At 42.8% G+C, this 17,110-nt stretch overlaps 3 protein-coding genes across 9 annotated transcripts; 2 read left to right on the top strand and 1 right to left on the bottom strand.

Moving 5' to 3' along the window:
* Positions 1–2,687: 2,687 nt before the first annotated feature.
* Positions 2,688–7,046, bottom strand: LOC147132163 (cyclin-dependent kinases regulatory subunit 1). 3 transcript variants are annotated; one of them, XM_086014797.1, is made up of 4 exons: positions 6,890–7,046; positions 5,646–5,713; positions 5,353–5,480; positions 2,688–3,317 (listed from the first exon to the last, which is right to left on the bottom strand). In XM_086014797.1, the coding sequence occupies exons 2-4, from the start codon at positions 5,702–5,704 to the stop codon at positions 3,271–3,273; spliced, it is 234 nt and encodes a 77-aa protein (XP_085870923.1). In that variant the 5' UTR covers positions 5,705–5,713; positions 6,890–7,046; the 3' UTR covers positions 2,688–3,270. The 3 variants fall into 3 exon arrangements, with proteins under 3 accessions (XP_085870923.1, XP_085870924.1, XP_085870922.1); XM_086014798.1 differs by having other exon boundaries at positions 6,936–7,042; XM_086014796.1 differs by lacking the exon at positions 6,890–7,046 and adding an exon at positions 5,946–6,129.
* On the top strand, positions 6,853–14,974 carry pbxip1a (pre-B-cell leukemia homeobox interacting protein 1a). Of its 5 annotated transcripts, none has more exons than XM_086014795.1 (11): positions 6,853–7,259; positions 7,822–7,958; positions 8,477–8,564; positions 8,639–8,706; positions 8,990–9,386; positions 9,747–9,965; positions 10,306–10,332; positions 10,549–10,592; positions 11,026–11,083; positions 11,210–11,353; positions 12,212–14,974. In XM_086014795.1, exons 2-11 carry the CDS (start codon positions 7,887–7,889, stop codon positions 12,898–12,900), a joined length of 1,806 nt encoding a protein of 601 aa, XP_085870921.1. In that variant the 5' UTR covers positions 6,853–7,259; positions 7,822–7,886; the 3' UTR covers positions 12,901–14,974. The 5 variants fall into 5 exon arrangements, with proteins under 5 accessions (XP_085870921.1, XP_085870916.1, XP_085870920.1 ...); XM_086014790.1 differs by having other exon boundaries at positions 6,856–7,259; positions 8,930–9,386; XM_086014793.1 differs by lacking the exon at positions 6,853–7,259 and adding an exon at positions 7,387–7,734 and having other exon boundaries at positions 8,930–9,386.
* Positions 14,975–16,081: 1,107 nt separating this feature from the next.
* Positions 16,082–16,993, top strand: s100a11 (S100 calcium binding protein A11). Its single transcript, XM_086014468.1, has 3 exons — positions 16,082–16,136; positions 16,212–16,351; positions 16,788–16,993. The coding sequence occupies exons 2-3, from the start codon at positions 16,223–16,225 to the stop codon at positions 16,917–16,919; spliced, it is 261 nt and encodes an 86-aa protein (XP_085870594.1). The 5' UTR covers positions 16,082–16,136; positions 16,212–16,222; the 3' UTR covers positions 16,920–16,993.
* The last annotated feature ends 117 nt before the right edge of the window (positions 16,994–17,110 follow it).

The following is a 17,110-nucleotide window of genomic DNA, read 5'->3' as shown; positions in this document are numbered from 1 at the left end:
ACTTTAATGCGACGTTTAACACGACGGCTCTGAGGTTTAATTTATGTCCTCATTTGGTCCTGCGCCACCAATTCTCCCCGTCTAATCGGCAACCGATACGAGTGTGTGATCATTTTAAATTTGAGGCGAGAACAAATGTGTGTGTGTGTACGCTTTTTTTTTTTCAAACCGGCGTTTTGGCTTAATCCAATCAGACTCCATTGTTTTGCGAGCTGATGTGTTGGGCTCTTGCACAGGGAAATTGCCTAAATAATTCAGAGGCTTCACCTAAAAAGTTGTGAGTCATAGAAGGCGACGGAGCATTTCAGATTTTCAGTACCTAAATAATACATTTTCGGGGATGCATTATTCATACATTAATTTATCTCAGGTTTGTCAAACCACAGATTCGGACAGTGCAATTCTCTCATCCCCCAGCTCACTCTATAAAAGTTTCTTCGAGAAGGCGCACCCCCGCTGCGCCGGCGACATCCAGACATAAATACCCTACTCCCTCTCCTCACCAGTCTGACCTTCTTTCTCGCCTCGCTCGCCCTTTTTGTACACCTCATCCAGTCACTCCTGTCTCACCTTTTACCCTTTAAAAGCTCCCCACCTTCCTCCCCTCTTGCTGCGGGTAAATCTCCTTCACCTTCCAGCACATCCAGTCACCCTCCATCACACTCCCATTGGCACATTTCAATCCATTTTAAAAGCTCCATTTGGTGGTATTTCGCAATGTCTATGCCACTATCCTGCCAGGGTGAGTTACATTTGAAATATTTCATTATAGTCATCACTCGAAAACCACCAAGCAGTACGGACAGTCCCTTATAACGAGAAACGTGGTTTTCATTTCACCCTTAATTGTCTGGATGACACATTTTCATTCACTGCGACACGGGAAAAGGCAGGCAAATTTTCGACCGAACAAATACGGAGTACTGTTCGTGAAATCCGCAAAATAGGAATAACCTAGTGAAGTTAAGAGCATTCAATGATACCGATTATCGATACTGGATAACGCCATTACATCTTATGATGAAAACGATCATTTTAAATCATATGTTGTTCAAAAACAAAACATTTCTTGAACATGGCATTTTACTCAAACGTAACACTTTTGGGGGAACAACTATTTACTGGCGGGTATTTGCCAGGGCACATGGCGGCGCAGTTGCCACCCTAGCGGCATTATTCGCACTCCAAAAATAACACAATTTTTGGTCAAAAATGGACCAACCAACTACCTGGGTCATTTGGACCCAACTTTCTGGGTTGTTTTATTCAAAAAACTACCCCCCCCCCCCAAACAATTGTAGTTTTGTACAAAACACCACCAAATAATGCAAGAATGTGGGTCGAATTGACCCAATTTGTGGATCGGTCCATTTTTGACCCAAAATTGTGTTATTTTTAACCCAACTGTTTTTATACTGCATCAATTGTTCAGACCGTAATTTTCAGTCACCTGTCTCCATGAATTACAGCGATCCCCACAAAGTACTGTATATGATGTGATGTGGTATTGACACACTGAATCAGTTTTTGTATCGGTACTGGTGCGTCCCCACTTTGCACCACCTAGGGTAGGGTGAGCGGTGGCTCGTTTGCATGAGACAGGACCACACCCTCTCAAGACAGGTTAAATTCAGCAAGGATAAATAAAACATGCAAGAATTCTTCATCGTTTGAGTATATTTATGAAAACATGTCAGTTATTGAGACACCTGGAAACATTTTGAGCAAAAGTCATCCCAATGCTCGGTTGAAAAGTCAAAATAAGTACGCAGACAATAACATAGATGTCAGAGTCATTTTTCAAGCCGTATGAGCGGCATTCGTTGACATTTTCCACTTTAATCGAAGATGCAAAACTGTATGCAGCCAACTCAATGTTTAGCGGAGGCAAGAATTGGGACTCGAGGGCGGTGGGACGGATGTAACTAACTACCTACCAGGCACATCTCCAGTAAAGGTCACTTGCCACATAAATTGGCTCATTTTGCCACTCTTTGCTATTCCATAAATACAGCCACAGACTCAGGTTATCATTTGCCTTTACGGCGGCAACGGGAAGCAATTTTAAGAGATGATTCGCAGATAGCAGCGGCAGATGCACAAGCTTTTTCTACCCCCATCACACCTCTAAGGCTTCAAAGATTGAGCGTCTGGATCTCAGCAGGAGGCTGCGATTGCTGACCGGCCACCGTGATTACCTCGGCAACATTTTCCGGAAATTGTCAGACGGCCCGAACTCTTTCTTTGCTCCATTAGCTTTGACTTGTGGCGTTGACCCCTGCTGTGTCTAGACTGACTGAAGCAAAGTCAAAGCTAGTGCATCTGGGACAGGTGGGCTTTTGTTTGCAGACAAAGCATTGAAAGAACAAAGTAAATAGCTAACGGTTGTTTTTCTTGCAAAGTGAACGCAGTCAAAGAAAAGCAGAGGCAGGTTCAGAGGATGAATACTACTACAAAAGGGAAATTCAGTTCAGTGCAACAAACATGCAGACTTGTTTGCTGTTGTCTTGTACTGCCACCTACTGTCCATGTTGTGCACCGATTAGGCGCAACCCTCTGATCATCAGCCAGGGAATTCTGTTGGGCAGCATTTCTTTTATATTGACGTTACATTGATAGTAAGGTTCATTTATATAAACCAAGTCAGTGAATTTACATTGCACAAAATGGAGGTCCACTTATGAGCATTTCAAAACATTGAACATTTATTTCAGAAATGACAAAACATTCATAAATACCGAGCAGCTCCTGTTCACAATAAGCCAACGTTACGTCGTCCTGCTCTCTCGCAGGAAAAGTAGAAAACGAGGGCCGTCAATTCCGCCAAAGCAGCTTTCATGACACAAAATGTTGAAATTAAATGTTCATTCCCACCCAGCAGCAACATGTCACGCCGCATGTCCATGATGTTGTTTGATAGACATTAAGTGACGATCCAAACTTTTTCTTGTGTTTTTTTTTTTTCTTCAGAGCTCGACCCAGTAAGTTTAAAAAAAGAAAAAATATACATGCAGGCAACATGGACAGAAAGATAAGTAGAAAATGAAGCAGACAGCAAATGTGCAGAAGTCTTTTTTTTTCCCCTCAGAAGTGAGTTGATTCTTTTTTTTTTTTTTTTTTTTTCCTTCCATCATTTCACAAGACCGGTGTTCGATTCGAGTCAAGATAGCCCTTTTCAGTCCACGACATGATCCTTCCACATTTCAAGTCAGGCCAGCACCACGCAAGAGCTTTGTAATTCAACAGTATGACTGCTACATTTTTGTTTGTTTACTTTTGGTTGGGCAGGGGGCGCCTGAAGAGCAAGATGTGCGGCTCTGTGAGGTGAAAAAAGAAAAAGTGGAGGCGGGGGCACATGAAATCAGTTACATGTAAAAGGCAGTAGTCTATCATCAACCTACACTGAAGTAGTAGGAAAGTCAAATTTTCAATAAACATGTATTAAAAACATTTGACAATCGCAAAACTCCCAACTTCGGTATGAAAGCTGCATAATTTACCCCCCCTCCCGATATTATAGCAAAATCCCAAAACATCAGTAAAAGCATGGCTTACCTCCATAACAATACCACGGCAAAAACCCAAATCAGTAAAATCATCGATGAGAAACCACAGACCATTGTTTGTATTTTTTTTTTTTTTAATTGATTCAAAATACAGTAATCCCTCATTTATTGCGGTTAATGGGGACCAGAACCCCACCGCGATAAGTGAAAAACCACAAAGTAGAGGTTGAGTTATTTTAAGTTTACATTACATTTAAAGTTTTATTTTGGGGGGGGGGGGACTTACGCTATTGCAAACCCCCGACATGGTTCCCACCTTTCTAAAACTACTTGTTATACAACAAATTTGAAATTTAAAAATGCAAAATGAAGAATAAATGCCAAGCTGCAGGCTGTGAGAAGAACGGGAGTTTCAACCGCGAAAGCAGACGATTACGAGAGGAATCGCTAATAACTACAGTACGTTAAAGTTTTCATTTTTATCATAAAATTGACTTACCTTAACTAGAATGCCGTGGTGCATTTTATCCAAAATACAATCCTGGTGTAATGCACTTTTAAACACTTGTTGTTGTGCAAAGCAAAAATGTCACTGCTGCTGTTGCTTCTTCGTTGCCTCCTTCTTTTAACGGTCGCCGGAAGTAAGCGTGGCTTAAGGTAAGCAGTTTTATGACAAAACTAACAAACACTTCAACATTCTTTTTGTTGATGTTTCGTCGGGTTCCGCAAAATGGTTGTTTTTTATTTTTCGATTAATACTTTTTGAAAACCCAGATGCACTGAGGCCGCGAAACTCGAAACGCGAACCGGCTAGGGATTACTGTAATATTGAGGAATGGGGGATACTGTATTAAATTATATTATTTTTATGCACTATAGTATTGTATTCATCTCCTTGGTGCTGTTTGGAGATTGAATTGTCATAGTCTTAACATTTAGTTGTTTTCAATTAAATCAATCTGTTTCTTAGTTAATTGCCCTGCTTAAAGGGGAAGTCAAGCCAAAGATTTTTTTCAAGAATATGCTCTGTGCAGGCCCACTAGTTTAAGCATTCTGATAAATATTGCATTTGTGGAATAAGAGTTAAACTACCCATTTTTATCCATCTCTGGGGGCGGCCATTTTGTAACTTCGGTTGACTGAAAATGACATAAGTTGCTCAGGGCTCAGGTAACGACCAATCACAGCTCACCTGTTTTCTGAAGCTGAGCCATGATTGGTTGTTACCTGAGCCCTGAGCAGTTGCGATGTCATTTTCAGTCAACAGAGGTGACAAAATAGCAGCCACCTGAGATGGCTAAAACGGGTGAATATTGAGACCTCATATTCCACAAACAATATTACGCAGAATGCCTTGTTTCAACTAGTGGGCCTACATAGAAGATATTCTTAAAAAAAATATGTTTGAGTTGATTTCCCCTTTAAAAAGTGATCTGTTTGATGACTAAAGGACAAGCTTTGTTAGCGCTAACAAGTAAAGAATAATCATTATTGCTGTCACTTTCCACGGGATCAGTTAAGATTAAAGGCTACTAGAAATCAGCGCTTGCAGTACTATTTGTGTCGAGTGACAGAACATATTTACAGAATTTAACTCTGTAATACCGATGCATATTGCATTTGGAAGGCAAATTGTTCGACACTGTCTTGAATATCAATTTTATTCATGTACCTTAAGACTATTTACGTACTCAAAATGGTGGAAATATCAGCAGAATAGATGCACAACCAGAGCAGGATAACAGGATTTAAATACTTTTCAAGATGGAATAGTGTTTTCATAAACATTTGTTTTGTTCGCGTGTACTATGAGTATGACATTGTCATTCCTAAAGCCATAACTTACCTGGCTGGTGGATCATGTAGTGCACCCATCCTTGGCTCTGTTGTACGCCAAGATTCCGCCATTCGGACTCTGACATCAAATGTGTCTTTGGCACACGCTTGGCAATATCTTTGGGCAGCATTACATGTCTACATAATAACAAGGGGGAGACAAAAAGCACAAAAATAATTCATAGACTCCTAGGTGTCTGTCATTTATGGATTGCCATCGTTATTATTTGATTTGAACTTTACAAATACAAGTTGACATGCCAACAGTACAATATTACAAGTCATCTTAAGCCATAAACATACCTGTATTCATATTTCTCATCGTCATATTTATCAGAGTAGTAAATCTGTTTGTGCGACATGCTGACAACCTGGTGGAGGGGGGGAAACAAAGTCAGGACAGCTTCAAAAAACATTATCTTGCGAACTAGTTAACAAATTAAACTGTTTAGCAGCAAGTCATAATGACATATATTCTTTTTATATTTTTCTCATTTGGCTAGGCTAAGACGGCTAGGCTAACCTAGCAAACTCAAATGAGCATTTTACGCCATAAAAGACGCAAACAAAGCGCGTACACTTATATAGAAACGCAGAAGTTACCTTAATAGTATCTCGGAGGTAAGTTGGGTTTAGTAGGTTTGTTTTTCTCGTTCTTTTTTTTTAATTTTTTTTTTTTTTTTACGAGTTCGGTAGTGACGCTCGCTTCGTTTCCCACTTAAAAGGAAAGGAGAGCCCGCTTTTCACCATTCAAATGGACCTGGCCTCCTCTCATTGGCTGACCCGACCAGGAAGCCTCCGCTTTTATTGGTCCAATTGGCCCGTCGCGGAAAGATGAGGTAACTCAATAGCGGTTTCCAATTGGTCTGACAACCACTAAACGACGTGTCAGCGTGGTCGCCATGTTGATAGGGGCGACTGTCCAATCAAATGCATGCATGGACATTGAAAACACGTCATAATTTGCTAATTTCCCAAATTACTTTTTACGGGTTTTACTGTTTGTCATTGCCAAAAAGTGCCCTATCAATACAGAATTGTAAAACAGACAAAAAAATTACATATTTTTACATAAGACCGCATCTTTGTTCTTTCAGTTTTATTGCTATCCACACGGAATTTGCTGACGAATTTGCCCCTTCTATCTTAGCGTCGTCGTAGCCACGCAGTGCATGTACACATGTTCATTATCCACACTAATTTTAACATGTTTTGGGGCAAATAAATAAGCAGCGTCTTTGATCGTGTTTATTTTAAGTTGTGGGGTTTTATACATTTGTCCCTCTTTCTAATGTATCCTCACTAGGATCCATTTAATTGTGCATTGTTAATACAAGTGTCAAATTATGTGTAAACGCGTGCTATCAAAGATTATTATAAAAGATTACAAAGTTGTCATTTTTTACGTAGTCCTTTAACATGGTGAAATAAATGAATCGCCCGAGCAACTGCACGGTAAACGCAGTCAAATTTAGCCGCACGGACGTGTCCTTGAACAGTTGGTCCACGTCTAACTCTCCCGTGTATAAATACATGTGCTCGCTCACATTTAAGGTTTAAGTTTGTATCGGGGGACCTTTAGGTCGCCATCACCTGGCAGCCATCAATCAAAGCCAAGATGTCGCTCACGTTCGCCTGACGCTACACTTCTGATTCACAAATATAATTGGTGGAATGTATCCGAGGATGCGGTTGAGATTAAATCAGATCGGTTGACGAATGCATTTGTGCTCATTGGTGGAATTTAACCCAGGCGTGCGCGTTCACGTGAGTCCATCCCGAAATCCGATTGGTCGAAAGGTTTCTCGGGATTGACGTGACGCAGATCAGAATTCCCGAAGTTCCCAAGTTCAGAAGGACGATCCGAGGACAATAAGTGAACAATCAGGAGTGGAAATTATTGCCGAGCGACGTGGGGTAAATATGCTGTGCTTGTGTGTTCATAGTGAAGACGTCGGTCGTGTTTGTGGCCCGTGGCTAGCTTCGTGCGAACGCGGAAGTGCCTTCGCATCCTTTGTTTACCATCACGAGAGCGTCGAACGTGCTCCCTTGACTTTTAAATTAGTGTTTGCACACGTACAAATGTAAATATTAAACGCAGCCTTCTTGCATTTGCCTTGACGTGAAGCGAAAAGCGTGACCTCACTGTTGCGATTGCCCATTTTTGGGGTAATTTCGCTGCAACCCACGTCAAATTTTGGACATAACAACGAATTCGTCATTAATAATTTGGGATGTTATTGCAATGTGAGCCACCGCGTCATTACGTAACCTGTATTACGCGTTAATCCCGTCTTTATTGCGTGCGTGTGCACGTATGGCGGCTGTTATCGCCCGTGCAATGAGCGTCCGTAGTTGTTTGCCATTCATAGCACAAATGTGTATTCCTCTGGTCAGTTTTTAGCTTGCGCGTTTTGAACAACTGTGGTGTCTTTTGCAGACTTCTGAAAAAAAAAACATACTGTGGTGTCTTTTGCAGAATTCTGCAAAAAAGGGAGAAATTAGTGTCCCCTGTGCTGTGCCAAGAGGCGCCTCAAGGTGGAAATGTCGGACCACAGCAGCAGCACTGGCAGCAGCGGCTCGTCCACCAACAGCTGGACGCTCCTCTCCTCAGAGGTAATCTTACTCATTTTAAGTCCTTTCTCATAACCAAGCTGCCTTTTATTTAAAAAAATAATGAACAAAGTGGTACACACTCATCTGAAATCTTTTTGGACGAACAGGTTGTAATGCCTTAGAGTGGTTTAGGTCCTATATGGCATGCAGCACTTTGAGTGTTAGCCTTGGTTGCTCTGAGTCTCCTCTCTGCCCAACTGTCATATGATGTCCAAAGGGTTCAGTTTTGGGGCCCCTGGGTTCCATTTTAAGAAAGCATGGTATTTCCTTTCACTGCTTAGCGGATGACAGCCACATCTATTTACCTCTAAGCAAAAGGACGCCCTCTCCTTCAGGCCAGTTTGCCCTGTCTGGAGGAAATCAGTTTGGTTGGCAGTAAACGTCTTGGAACTTAAACGAAAACAGAAGTTATGTTTGCCACTTTGTATTCAGATGTGGTTGTTTTTAAAGTGCTCTATAAGTAAAGTTGAAACCATTTGTGGGTGGTTTTGATTTCTTTTTTGTGTCATCTGACACAGGAAGCGGCTGTAGACAACGGGGGACCGCTCGACGACGGCACGGAGAGCCTGGGTGACGCCCCCAGTCTGTCGGAAGACATGGCGGCAGGTACGAAAAGTCAAGTTAAGCATTTGAGGGGACAGCGGTTGTGAACATGTTGCGACAAAACCTTCACGTTGCAGGTGTTGCTGGGGAGATCAAGCCCAGTGACATTCCAGTGGAGTGTGTCTTATCAGAGGAAGGCCACCAGGTTGGTACATGACATAAGCCTAACAGGGACATTTTACATAAAATTGACTTTAATTGCTCGTATTAGTCAGTTGGGTCTCTGGAGAGACAATGTCCACTAATCAAGTGTGAAACAAGTGCTATAATTCTTGATTGAAGCACAGCACACCGTTTTTGTTTCAAACATGACTTGGCAAATGGGATGGAAGATGGATAACTGCGCACATACACACATTCATTGCCAGGTGTGTCAAGAGACCGCCCCAGAGTCCGGTGACGGTGCCACCCTTTGCTGTCCTCTCCAGCCTGACCAGCCCGCAGCACTCGACCCAGAGAGCCAAGCCCCCGTCATTCACGACATGGTGACGAGCTCGCCCAGCGACAACGAGCATCCGGGCGTGGCCTTCGTCTCCAGCCTCGATTTTGGGGGGCCGCGGGATTTCGCCCGGCCCGACGAGACCCTACGGGACACAGATGACACCGTCACCAATGAACCGGAGCCGGGCGTTGTTCCCACTGAGACGGTCACCGCCTTGGAGGCCCCTGCGCATGAGGAAACCAACGTCAACCAAGACCAACCAGAACCAGCAGCGGCCCCGGCTGATGATGTCATAGCACCAGAGAGCCTTGGTTCGGTCCAAGAAGAAGAGAAAGAGGAGGGGCCATCTGAGTTCAAGATGAAGGAAGAGCAAGGAGCTGACGGTAATTAATAAAGAGGAAAAGTCAAAAATATTCTGTACAATAATGTGTTCTATGCATGGCTTTCTGATTAATGCATTTGTGGAATTGGCTGATTTTTGCAGATTTTTCAGACATTATGTCTAATGTAAGTGTTAAGGGACCAAAAAATAAGTTACTTCATTGATTAGGAGTTTTTTTCTGCCAAATATCGGAATCAGAAAAAGTCAATATCAGTTGGGCTATTTATTAGTTTTAGAAAGCAGCCAATCAGGACAAAAATGAAGGCTGACCCGATTGGCTGATTGTCTTTCGTTAATGGATGCAGGAAATGAGGCTCTGCTATTAAGAGAAAATGGGAAATGTTCATGTATGCCGCTCTAGAAACCGCCACGAGTCACCCCGACGACGGACTGCGCAGGAGGACGGTCCAGTCCGGGTCGAAAGCTGCGGATGTGGAAGACGAGGATGAGGACGAGGAGGATGAAGAGGAGATGGAGTTCAGGCTTCCGGAGCGAAAGCAGGAAAAGGCGTGGTGGTCGGTGAACAAGTGCATCATGGGTGCCGCTCTGCTGCTCTTCCTGGGCGCGCTTTTCTTCTCCGGTGAGGATTCCTTTTTCATAGCGGAACCACGTCCAATGAAAGGCATATTTTTCGCAATGTTCCGACATTTGTCACGCTACCCCGTTATTCCCAAAATAGTAGCTATTCTTTTTTCCTCCTCATATTCCAAGTTGATTCTAACTTAATTTTCATAATATTCCAGCCATGCAAAATGAAATAAAAACTGCACTAGTTGTCGTTTGTGGTACTAATGTTAGTTTGTGGTACTAATGTGCTACTAGTGAGAGCAAAGAATACTAGTATAATTGACGAAATATTCAAACCGTTTTTTTTTTTCCTTTCTTCAACCCTGCTCGACTGAGCTGTACTTGATCAACAGGCTTCCCGTGTGACCTTAATGCCAATGGTAGGTGCATGACTAGAAGGGAGCAAACAAATGATTAAGCTTATCCAAAGCGCTTCACTGGGCTGAGTCATGCAGCAAAATCCAAATAACCTGCATGCCGGCTTTCATGGTGGATGTATGAAGTGGAAAAAACGACCAAGCAGCGCAAAGAATGCTCGTTTACGCTTGTCTGTCAGTCACGGCTGTGAGTGACGGCTTGTTTGTGCTTGTTGACAGGCGACTTTGACGCTGGCGATGTGAGCGATGCAAAACAAAGCCAGGTCTGTTTGCCCACTTCCTCTTGTCACTTTATATGCACACACAGCGGACACTTCATTAGGTACACAGAATATCCCATACAAGAGCTGTGTTGTCACATTTGTCTTTACAGTAACAATAATTACTGCAGCTTTTTCCCCGTTTAATACATTTTCTTTTGTAGAAAATTCCAAATTTATTTGCTGAACACTCTAAATGTATTTTTTTCCGTGTGAATTTTTATCTCTGAGATACAATATAGTACCTCAAAAAAGTGAGTAAAATTTTTTACGCGACCTTTATTATTAAATGTTATTAATATTTATTATTCAACTTAAATGTATGACTTAATTGACCTCTCAAAACACCCAAACAAACAACTGTAATTGACAGACAGTAAAAGCGAGTACACCCCTACGACTCTTTGACTTTGTGCTCCTTTGCCTCGCACCCCAGAAACCCGCCGACGCTCAAAGCGATACCGGCTTCTTCCTCACCAACGAGATGTCTGCAGGTTAGACTTCCCTGGTGTACTGTCTACGTACTTCATGAGGACATTTTATTCCTCAAAGCTGTGGTTTCATCTTATTTTTTAAATTTTGGTCCGCCACTTTGTGACTCATTCCTGTTGCGTGTCCAGAGTTCAAAGCGGTCTTGGACATGTTTGACACGGATGGCAGCGGTGACATCAGCACCAAGGAGCTGGCCACTGTCATGAGGATGCTGGGGGAAAACCCGTTGAGGCAGGAACTTAGTGACATCATTAAGGCCGCGAAAGAGGATGGTGAGAACTTGAAATCGCATATGAATAAGAAAATTGTGTCTAATTCTTTTTGTTGTGTGTTTAGCTTTATAGTAATCTCCAACTGGGCTGTCGTTAAACATCTAAAAGCGGAAGTCAACCCAAACATTTATTTTTCAAGAATATGTTCCTGGCAGACCCAATAGTTGAAGCACAGCATTCTGATTAATTTTGCATTGTGGAATATAAATTAAGCAGCAAAATGCACTCGTTTTTTAGTCATCTCTGGGGGCGGCCATTTTGTCTTCTGTCGACTGAAAAGGACATCACAACTGCTCACAACGACCAATCACGGCCGACACGTTTTCTGAATCTGAGCCGTGACTGGGCGTTTTGAGCAGTTGTGATGTCATTTTCAGTCGACAGAAGATAAAATGGCCGCCTCCAGAGATGGCTAAAAACAAGTGGATTAATACTTATTCCACAAGCGCACTATTTATCAGAATGCCTTTTTTCAACTAGTGGGCTTGCATAGAACATATTCTTGATAAAAAATGTTTGCGTTGACTTCCACTTTAAAGCACACTCGGTGACTATTAGCATTTTGGTGTCTACTAGTAGGACCTATTAGTTTATTAGTCACATTTAACTGTGTACTAGTTGGCCAAAAGTGGCACAAATTGTGGATAAAGCTTTTATATTTCCCCTTAGTATCAACTTGGTGAGATTAAGCTGTTCATGTTATTGATATGTGGGGGGAAAAAAAACGAAATCCATTGACAATGCTAACATGCTAACCACACAAACAAAACGGACAAAATGCTAACATATTAGCCCAAAAAGTTGTTTTGGAAAGCAAAAGCAAATGGTTCACGATACTGTATTAATATTTCCGACCAGCCGACAAGCTTCATTGGAAGAGCCACGAGAGGCAAGTACCAAAACAAGATGGCAGCAAGCGGTGGAGGCGAATGTGGGAGCACCTGGAGAAGATCCGGCGGGAGATTTCGGAGGGGGTGGAGCGCTGGAGCGAGCGGAGGAAGAAAGACGTGGAAAAGTGGCGCAAAGGCGAGAGGAAGGAGAAGGAGCGGAAGCGCCGCGACGAGTGGGAGACCAAGAAGCCGCAGCGCCGACTCGAGCGCGAGCAGAGGAGGAAGGAGAAGCCGTGGCGCAGTCACCAGAAGCAACGCGCCAACGACATGGCCGACTTTTGGCGGGCGCAGGAGCAGAAGCTGCGGCGCCCTGCCCGCCCTCGCCCCTGCGCCTCGGTAGAAGACTGCGCCTTCCAGGAGGGCCTCTTCCCCGTTGAGCTGTCTGAATTCGAGGAGCTGCTGGAGGGCTACCTGGACAAATTGGAGGGCTCGCCCAAGGAGAGCAAGAACTTCCTGCGGTGGCTGGTTGCCGACTTCTTCAGCGGCGGCGTGTTCGCGCATGACCGCCGGTTGTTCGCCGACTTTGCTGAGGATGTTGCGGACATCCTGGAGGACATGGCGGATTTGGCGGAGGGCGCCGACGACACCCTGGAGGAGGCCATGGAGGAGTTTGAGAGGGAAGCCCTGTGGAAGTTTGCCGCCACGGAGCAACATTGAGCGGGGCGACTTCAGCGGACATCTTGTTGCCGCCGGAGCTGTAACCGTAGTCCACAAACACATCCCCGCTCTCGTGACTCTATACATTAATCCCCCGCAATTAGGCACCATGCCCTGCCGTGAAGTGAAAATGCCACCTAAAAAAATGTTGAATTTCATATAACAATAGTGAACCCTCAAGCATTGGTTTATGGCCATGTACAAGACAGTTTAATTACAGTATGAGATAAGCTAATTGAAGACAAAATTGTTAATAGGTGCTTCAGAAAATGATTGGTATTTTTTGTGTGCTTTAACTGCATAACTAACATCAGTTTTTGTCATCAGTCTAAATGTGTGTATTTAATCCTTCAGCCTCTAATTTTTTCAATTATCTCAGTATCCCCTTTTTGTTAAACTGCCAGTAGTAAATAGTTAAATTCAGTATTGAGTCTTGAATGAAATCATTTTATCCTAAATTGTATGACTTAATCCAGTAAATAAGAAGGAATTAAAATTTGATGTCAACAGTATGTTACTGATTTAAAATTACAAAATCATACAAATATCTTCACATTCAAATATAAAATGGTTAAAAATAATGATATGGACACTAATGGCGAGCATGGAGCCCAGTGGGTTCAACTAAATATACCACAGACATCTTGACACTAATGCAATCTTTAGCGCCATCTTACAGTGCACAAAAAAACATGTGAATCGGTGAGTTTCCCAGTAAATGGAGGTAGGTTAATTCGCGAGTATGTGGGGGATTACTGTAAACCTGTCGTGAGTTGTATTTCTCTTCCTCTTGTAGGCCCACTCATGTCTTTCTAACGTGGAATTTTCCCAAAGACTTTTGACTTGGATCTCTTTAAGATGGTAGTCAACACGTCAACTATACAGCAATGTTTAAGATGGACTAAAATTCTGAGGAACTTTGTTATTGTTAATTTATTAAAGGGTCTGTTCAACACTTGGCAAGTGTGTTATAAGGTCCTAATAGTCACAAAATGGTAGCCTCTATTTTTTTTCTCTTGTCTGTGTTAGCGCTTTCATTTTCAAGTAAGCGTTAACTGCTGAGCTCATTTGCGAACCAAAACAGCAACAGCTGCAGTCTTATTGAATGTAGTAAACAAGTGGATTTCTGTTGTAAACTATTGTCATCGCGCAGTATTGTTGAGGCGTCTTCATCCCAGTGGAGTGACTGCGGCCCCTTCACAATGTTGTGTTAACCAAAACAGCAGCACCTAGCAAGGCAAGAGTGGACCTTATGTTGTGAACCACTTCCCTGTGCAGTTTTGACGGTGATTAATTGCAGACTAGCAGAGTAATGTGGTGGCAGGAAAAAGGTCCCACGCAGTATTGAGGTTAATTATTTTGGAGAAGGTGTCTTAAGCCTTCCTGTAAAATTTGACTTGCTCCACAATGTTGTGTTGCTAACCAAAACAGCAGCGACTGCCAAAGCATAATAACATTGTGTCGTGATGCCAATGTTGCTAAATAAAACAGCAGCTAGCATCACGTGTGCGGTGGAGTGTTACCGCATGTCTAAATGCACAGTATTAAAGACGATTGTATTGCTAACCAAAACAGTGTCGGAAGTACATCAAAGTTAACTAGTGTTGTGACCGAGTTTGCCAAAGGTTATGTGTTGGCGCTCCCGAACGTGATTGTTTTGTGGCGGCTCAACAATGTTGTGTCAGTTTATGGTCGTTTATGAATTAATGAAGGGAAATGTCATTTTGAAGAGTGGTCTTATTTGAATTCTTCTTTTATTTATTTAGTGGCATAACACTACTTATCTAATTTTGAAGTTCAACTCGCTGATGTGCCTTTTTATTGTGATTTTTTTTTTTTTATATATGGTCCTGCTGAATTCAAAGGAATGTAATGTTGAGAAGACGAATGTGACCCTACTTGTGCTTCAACCGCGTTTATCCTGACTGTATTTTTAGAAGGTCATTTAAATGACATCAGTATTTTTTGTTTTGAGCTGTTTTCTGCTAGAAAGTGCATGTCTTTAACAGATTTGCTTCATGCCCTTCCCAACTCTGTCCAGTGTTAAGTTCAATAAATTATCACCAGAAAATCACTGAGCATGGTCTTTTCCCTCTTGTTCTATGTTGGCATCATTTTGTAAATTCAATCCGACAAGAGGTCAAGATTGATTTCACTCATGTTGCTTGCTTCCTATTTTAGTCACGTTAGTGTTGTGATTAAGTTGAGTGAAATAGTAACCGACGACGGCGCGAGGTTTAACCATGAAAAAGCTATCGCTGCATGTTAGCATCTTGTTAGCAATTGAGTACCTGCATGTTAGCATCTTGTTAGCGAACAAGTGAACATTATTGGTCCAAGCTAGAGGGTACCACACTATCTGTCAGCTTTGGTATAATTGGAAATGGACATCTGGAATCTATTGATTACATTTGAACTATTTATTTTCCTTGCAGATGAAAGGAGCATGTAGCGCGACTGCAGTCACCCGTGAAACATGTGACGAGTTCCCGAGCGAAGAATGTTTGTAATGACAAGACACCACGATGGGGCGCACAATCATTATGACGAAACCGCCGCAGACGCCGATCATGCTTTGAATTCCCAAGCAGGTCAACCCGTGTGCACTAAACTATAACCTTTGTGATTTGGAGTCACAACATTAGGAACAGGCATCGTATGAGTGATTTGATGTAGGGGTTATCAGAATTCTTTTTTTCGCTAAATAAGGTAGCCGAAAGAGCCCCAGCAGGTCCTGCTGTTTTGGTTACCAAATGGGCTTACATTACATAAGTCTTGGGTTAAAACGTACTACTAACAATTATGTATTTGTCAAAATCAACAGTAAAAAATACATAAAAATACTCTATTCAAAATACATGTTTAAATAACGAAAACAGCAGATTAAAGCCATCTAAAATTTCAATCATAAATATTCGAAATAATCATTTTAATGCCACTATAAGACGTTTGAATCTCCTGCAGGTGACCTGCCGATCACAATGAGCTCATGTGCGGGATGTTTTGTATAAACTCCATTCTGCTTCGACGGGCATGATCTGTTCTCTGTCTCGTGTGTTCTGACTGATGCTATCTGTTCATCCTTACATTAATATGTACCGTCATCAGCAGTTTTTTCAGGAAAATGAGGGCAGGTGGAGCGTTTTCCGCTGATCCCTGCATCTCTACACGGCATATAAATAGACGGGCATGATCACCGTGATGGGAAGACGCACCTGCTCCTCGTACATCACACGGTACGGTACACTGCATGTCTCCTCTTCGTATTTCTATGACTCCTAATAGCTTACTTTAGTTTGTTTTTTTCGCAGGTGAAGTCATCATGGAAGCCGCCATCTTGACTTTGGTCACCCAGTTTAAGGCGTACGCGGGCAACGACGGGTCTGCCAGCACGCTGAGCCGGGACGAGTTCCACCAATTGGTGGCCTCGCAGCTGCCCAACTTCGTCAAGGTAACGATGGCTACCAACTTGAAGGACTTGCTGGCACTTTCTGTTTTATCGCCTGGAGAAGGCTGTCAGGAAGGATATTCGAGCCACTGTGAACTAGATAGGGCTAGGGTCAAATTTTTTTTTTTTGCCTTAAGTATCTGTGGCTGTTATCGGCATTCTTCGTGATTACCCCATGCTTTGAAATCATCAGAATCAGAAGAATCAGAATGCTCTTTATTGTCATTATACTTAGTGTACAGCAAGATTGGAGAGCTAAGGCCGGTATCGGCCCGATACCGATACCTGGTGTCGATACTTATAATGAATTATATGGTCCTTATAGCTTTACTATCTTTACTACTGAGAGCTTGTTCCTAACAGTTTTGCAACTAAAAGGTGAAAGCAGGTGGCCAAACCCAGACATGTCTCCGTTTTTTTTGTCATTATTTTTGTTCAGACTAGCGAGCCGGACACAGTGGACCGCCTCATGTCGTCTCTGGACCAGAACGCCGACGGCGAGTTGACCTTCTGCGAGTTCTGGCAGTTGATTGGGAAGCTTGCCGGCAAGCAGGGCGGCTACGCCGCTTAGAATGACGCCACCTTGACCGTTCTGTTTTTCCTGGTTAACCATTGGCCCCGATTAAAGGCCTCATTGTCTCGCCAGCTCCTTGTCATTCATTCACTGTACTCACAGCCTTGATTTAGTAGCCCTGTTGTAATCCTACACACAGCATATCTTGTTCCACCCAGCGGCCCGGCCAAGCGTTAATAAGCAGCGAT

The sequence above is a fragment of the Filicampus tigris genome, chromosome 18 (assembly GCF_054856515.1).
Source record: "Filicampus tigris isolate MCC_2025a chromosome 18, RoL_Ftig_1.0, whole genome shotgun sequence".
Taxonomy (NCBI): domain Eukaryota; kingdom Metazoa; phylum Chordata; class Actinopteri; order Syngnathiformes; family Syngnathidae; genus Filicampus; species Filicampus tigris.
Note: the sequence above shows the minus strand (reverse complement) of the source record. Positions and strands in the feature narration are given on the sequence as shown.

What these genes read in the sequence shown, in the direction of transcription:
- LOC147132163 (XM_086014797.1), bottom strand. Translation starts at nt 5,704, where the DNA reads ATGTCGCACAAACAGATTTACTACTCTGATAAATATGACGATGAGAAA. An exon ending in GATGAGAAATATGAATACAG is followed by an intron (nt 5,481 to 5,645) that starts GTATGTTTATGG and finishes GTTATTATGTAG; the next exon opens with ACATGTAATGCTGCCCAAAG. An exon ending in CTACATGATCCACCAGCCAG is followed by an intron (nt 3,318 to 5,352) that starts GTAAGTTATGGC and finishes TTCACCTCACAG; the next exon opens with AGCCGCACATCTTGCTCTTC.
- pbxip1a (XM_086014790.1), top strand. Translation starts at nt 7,887, where the DNA reads ATGTCGGACCACAGCAGCAGCACTGGCAGCAGCGGCTCGTCCACCAAC. An exon ending in GTGTGACCTTAATGCCAATG is followed by an intron (nt 10,333 to 10,548) that starts GTAGGTGCATGA and finishes GCTTGTTGACAG; the next exon opens with GCGACTTTGACGCTGGCGAT. An exon ending in CACCAACGAGATGTCTGCAG is followed by an intron (nt 11,084 to 11,209) that starts GTTAGACTTCCC and finishes TTGCGTGTCCAG; the next exon opens with AGTTCAAAGCGGTCTTGGAC.
- s100a11 (XM_086014468.1), top strand. Translation starts at nt 16,223, where the DNA reads ATGGAAGCCGCCATCTTGACTTTGGTCACCCAGTTTAAGGCGTACGCG. An exon ending in AGCTGCCCAACTTCGTCAAG is followed by an intron (nt 16,352 to 16,787) that starts GTAACGATGGCT and finishes ATTTTTGTTCAG; the next exon opens with ACTAGCGAGCCGGACACAGT.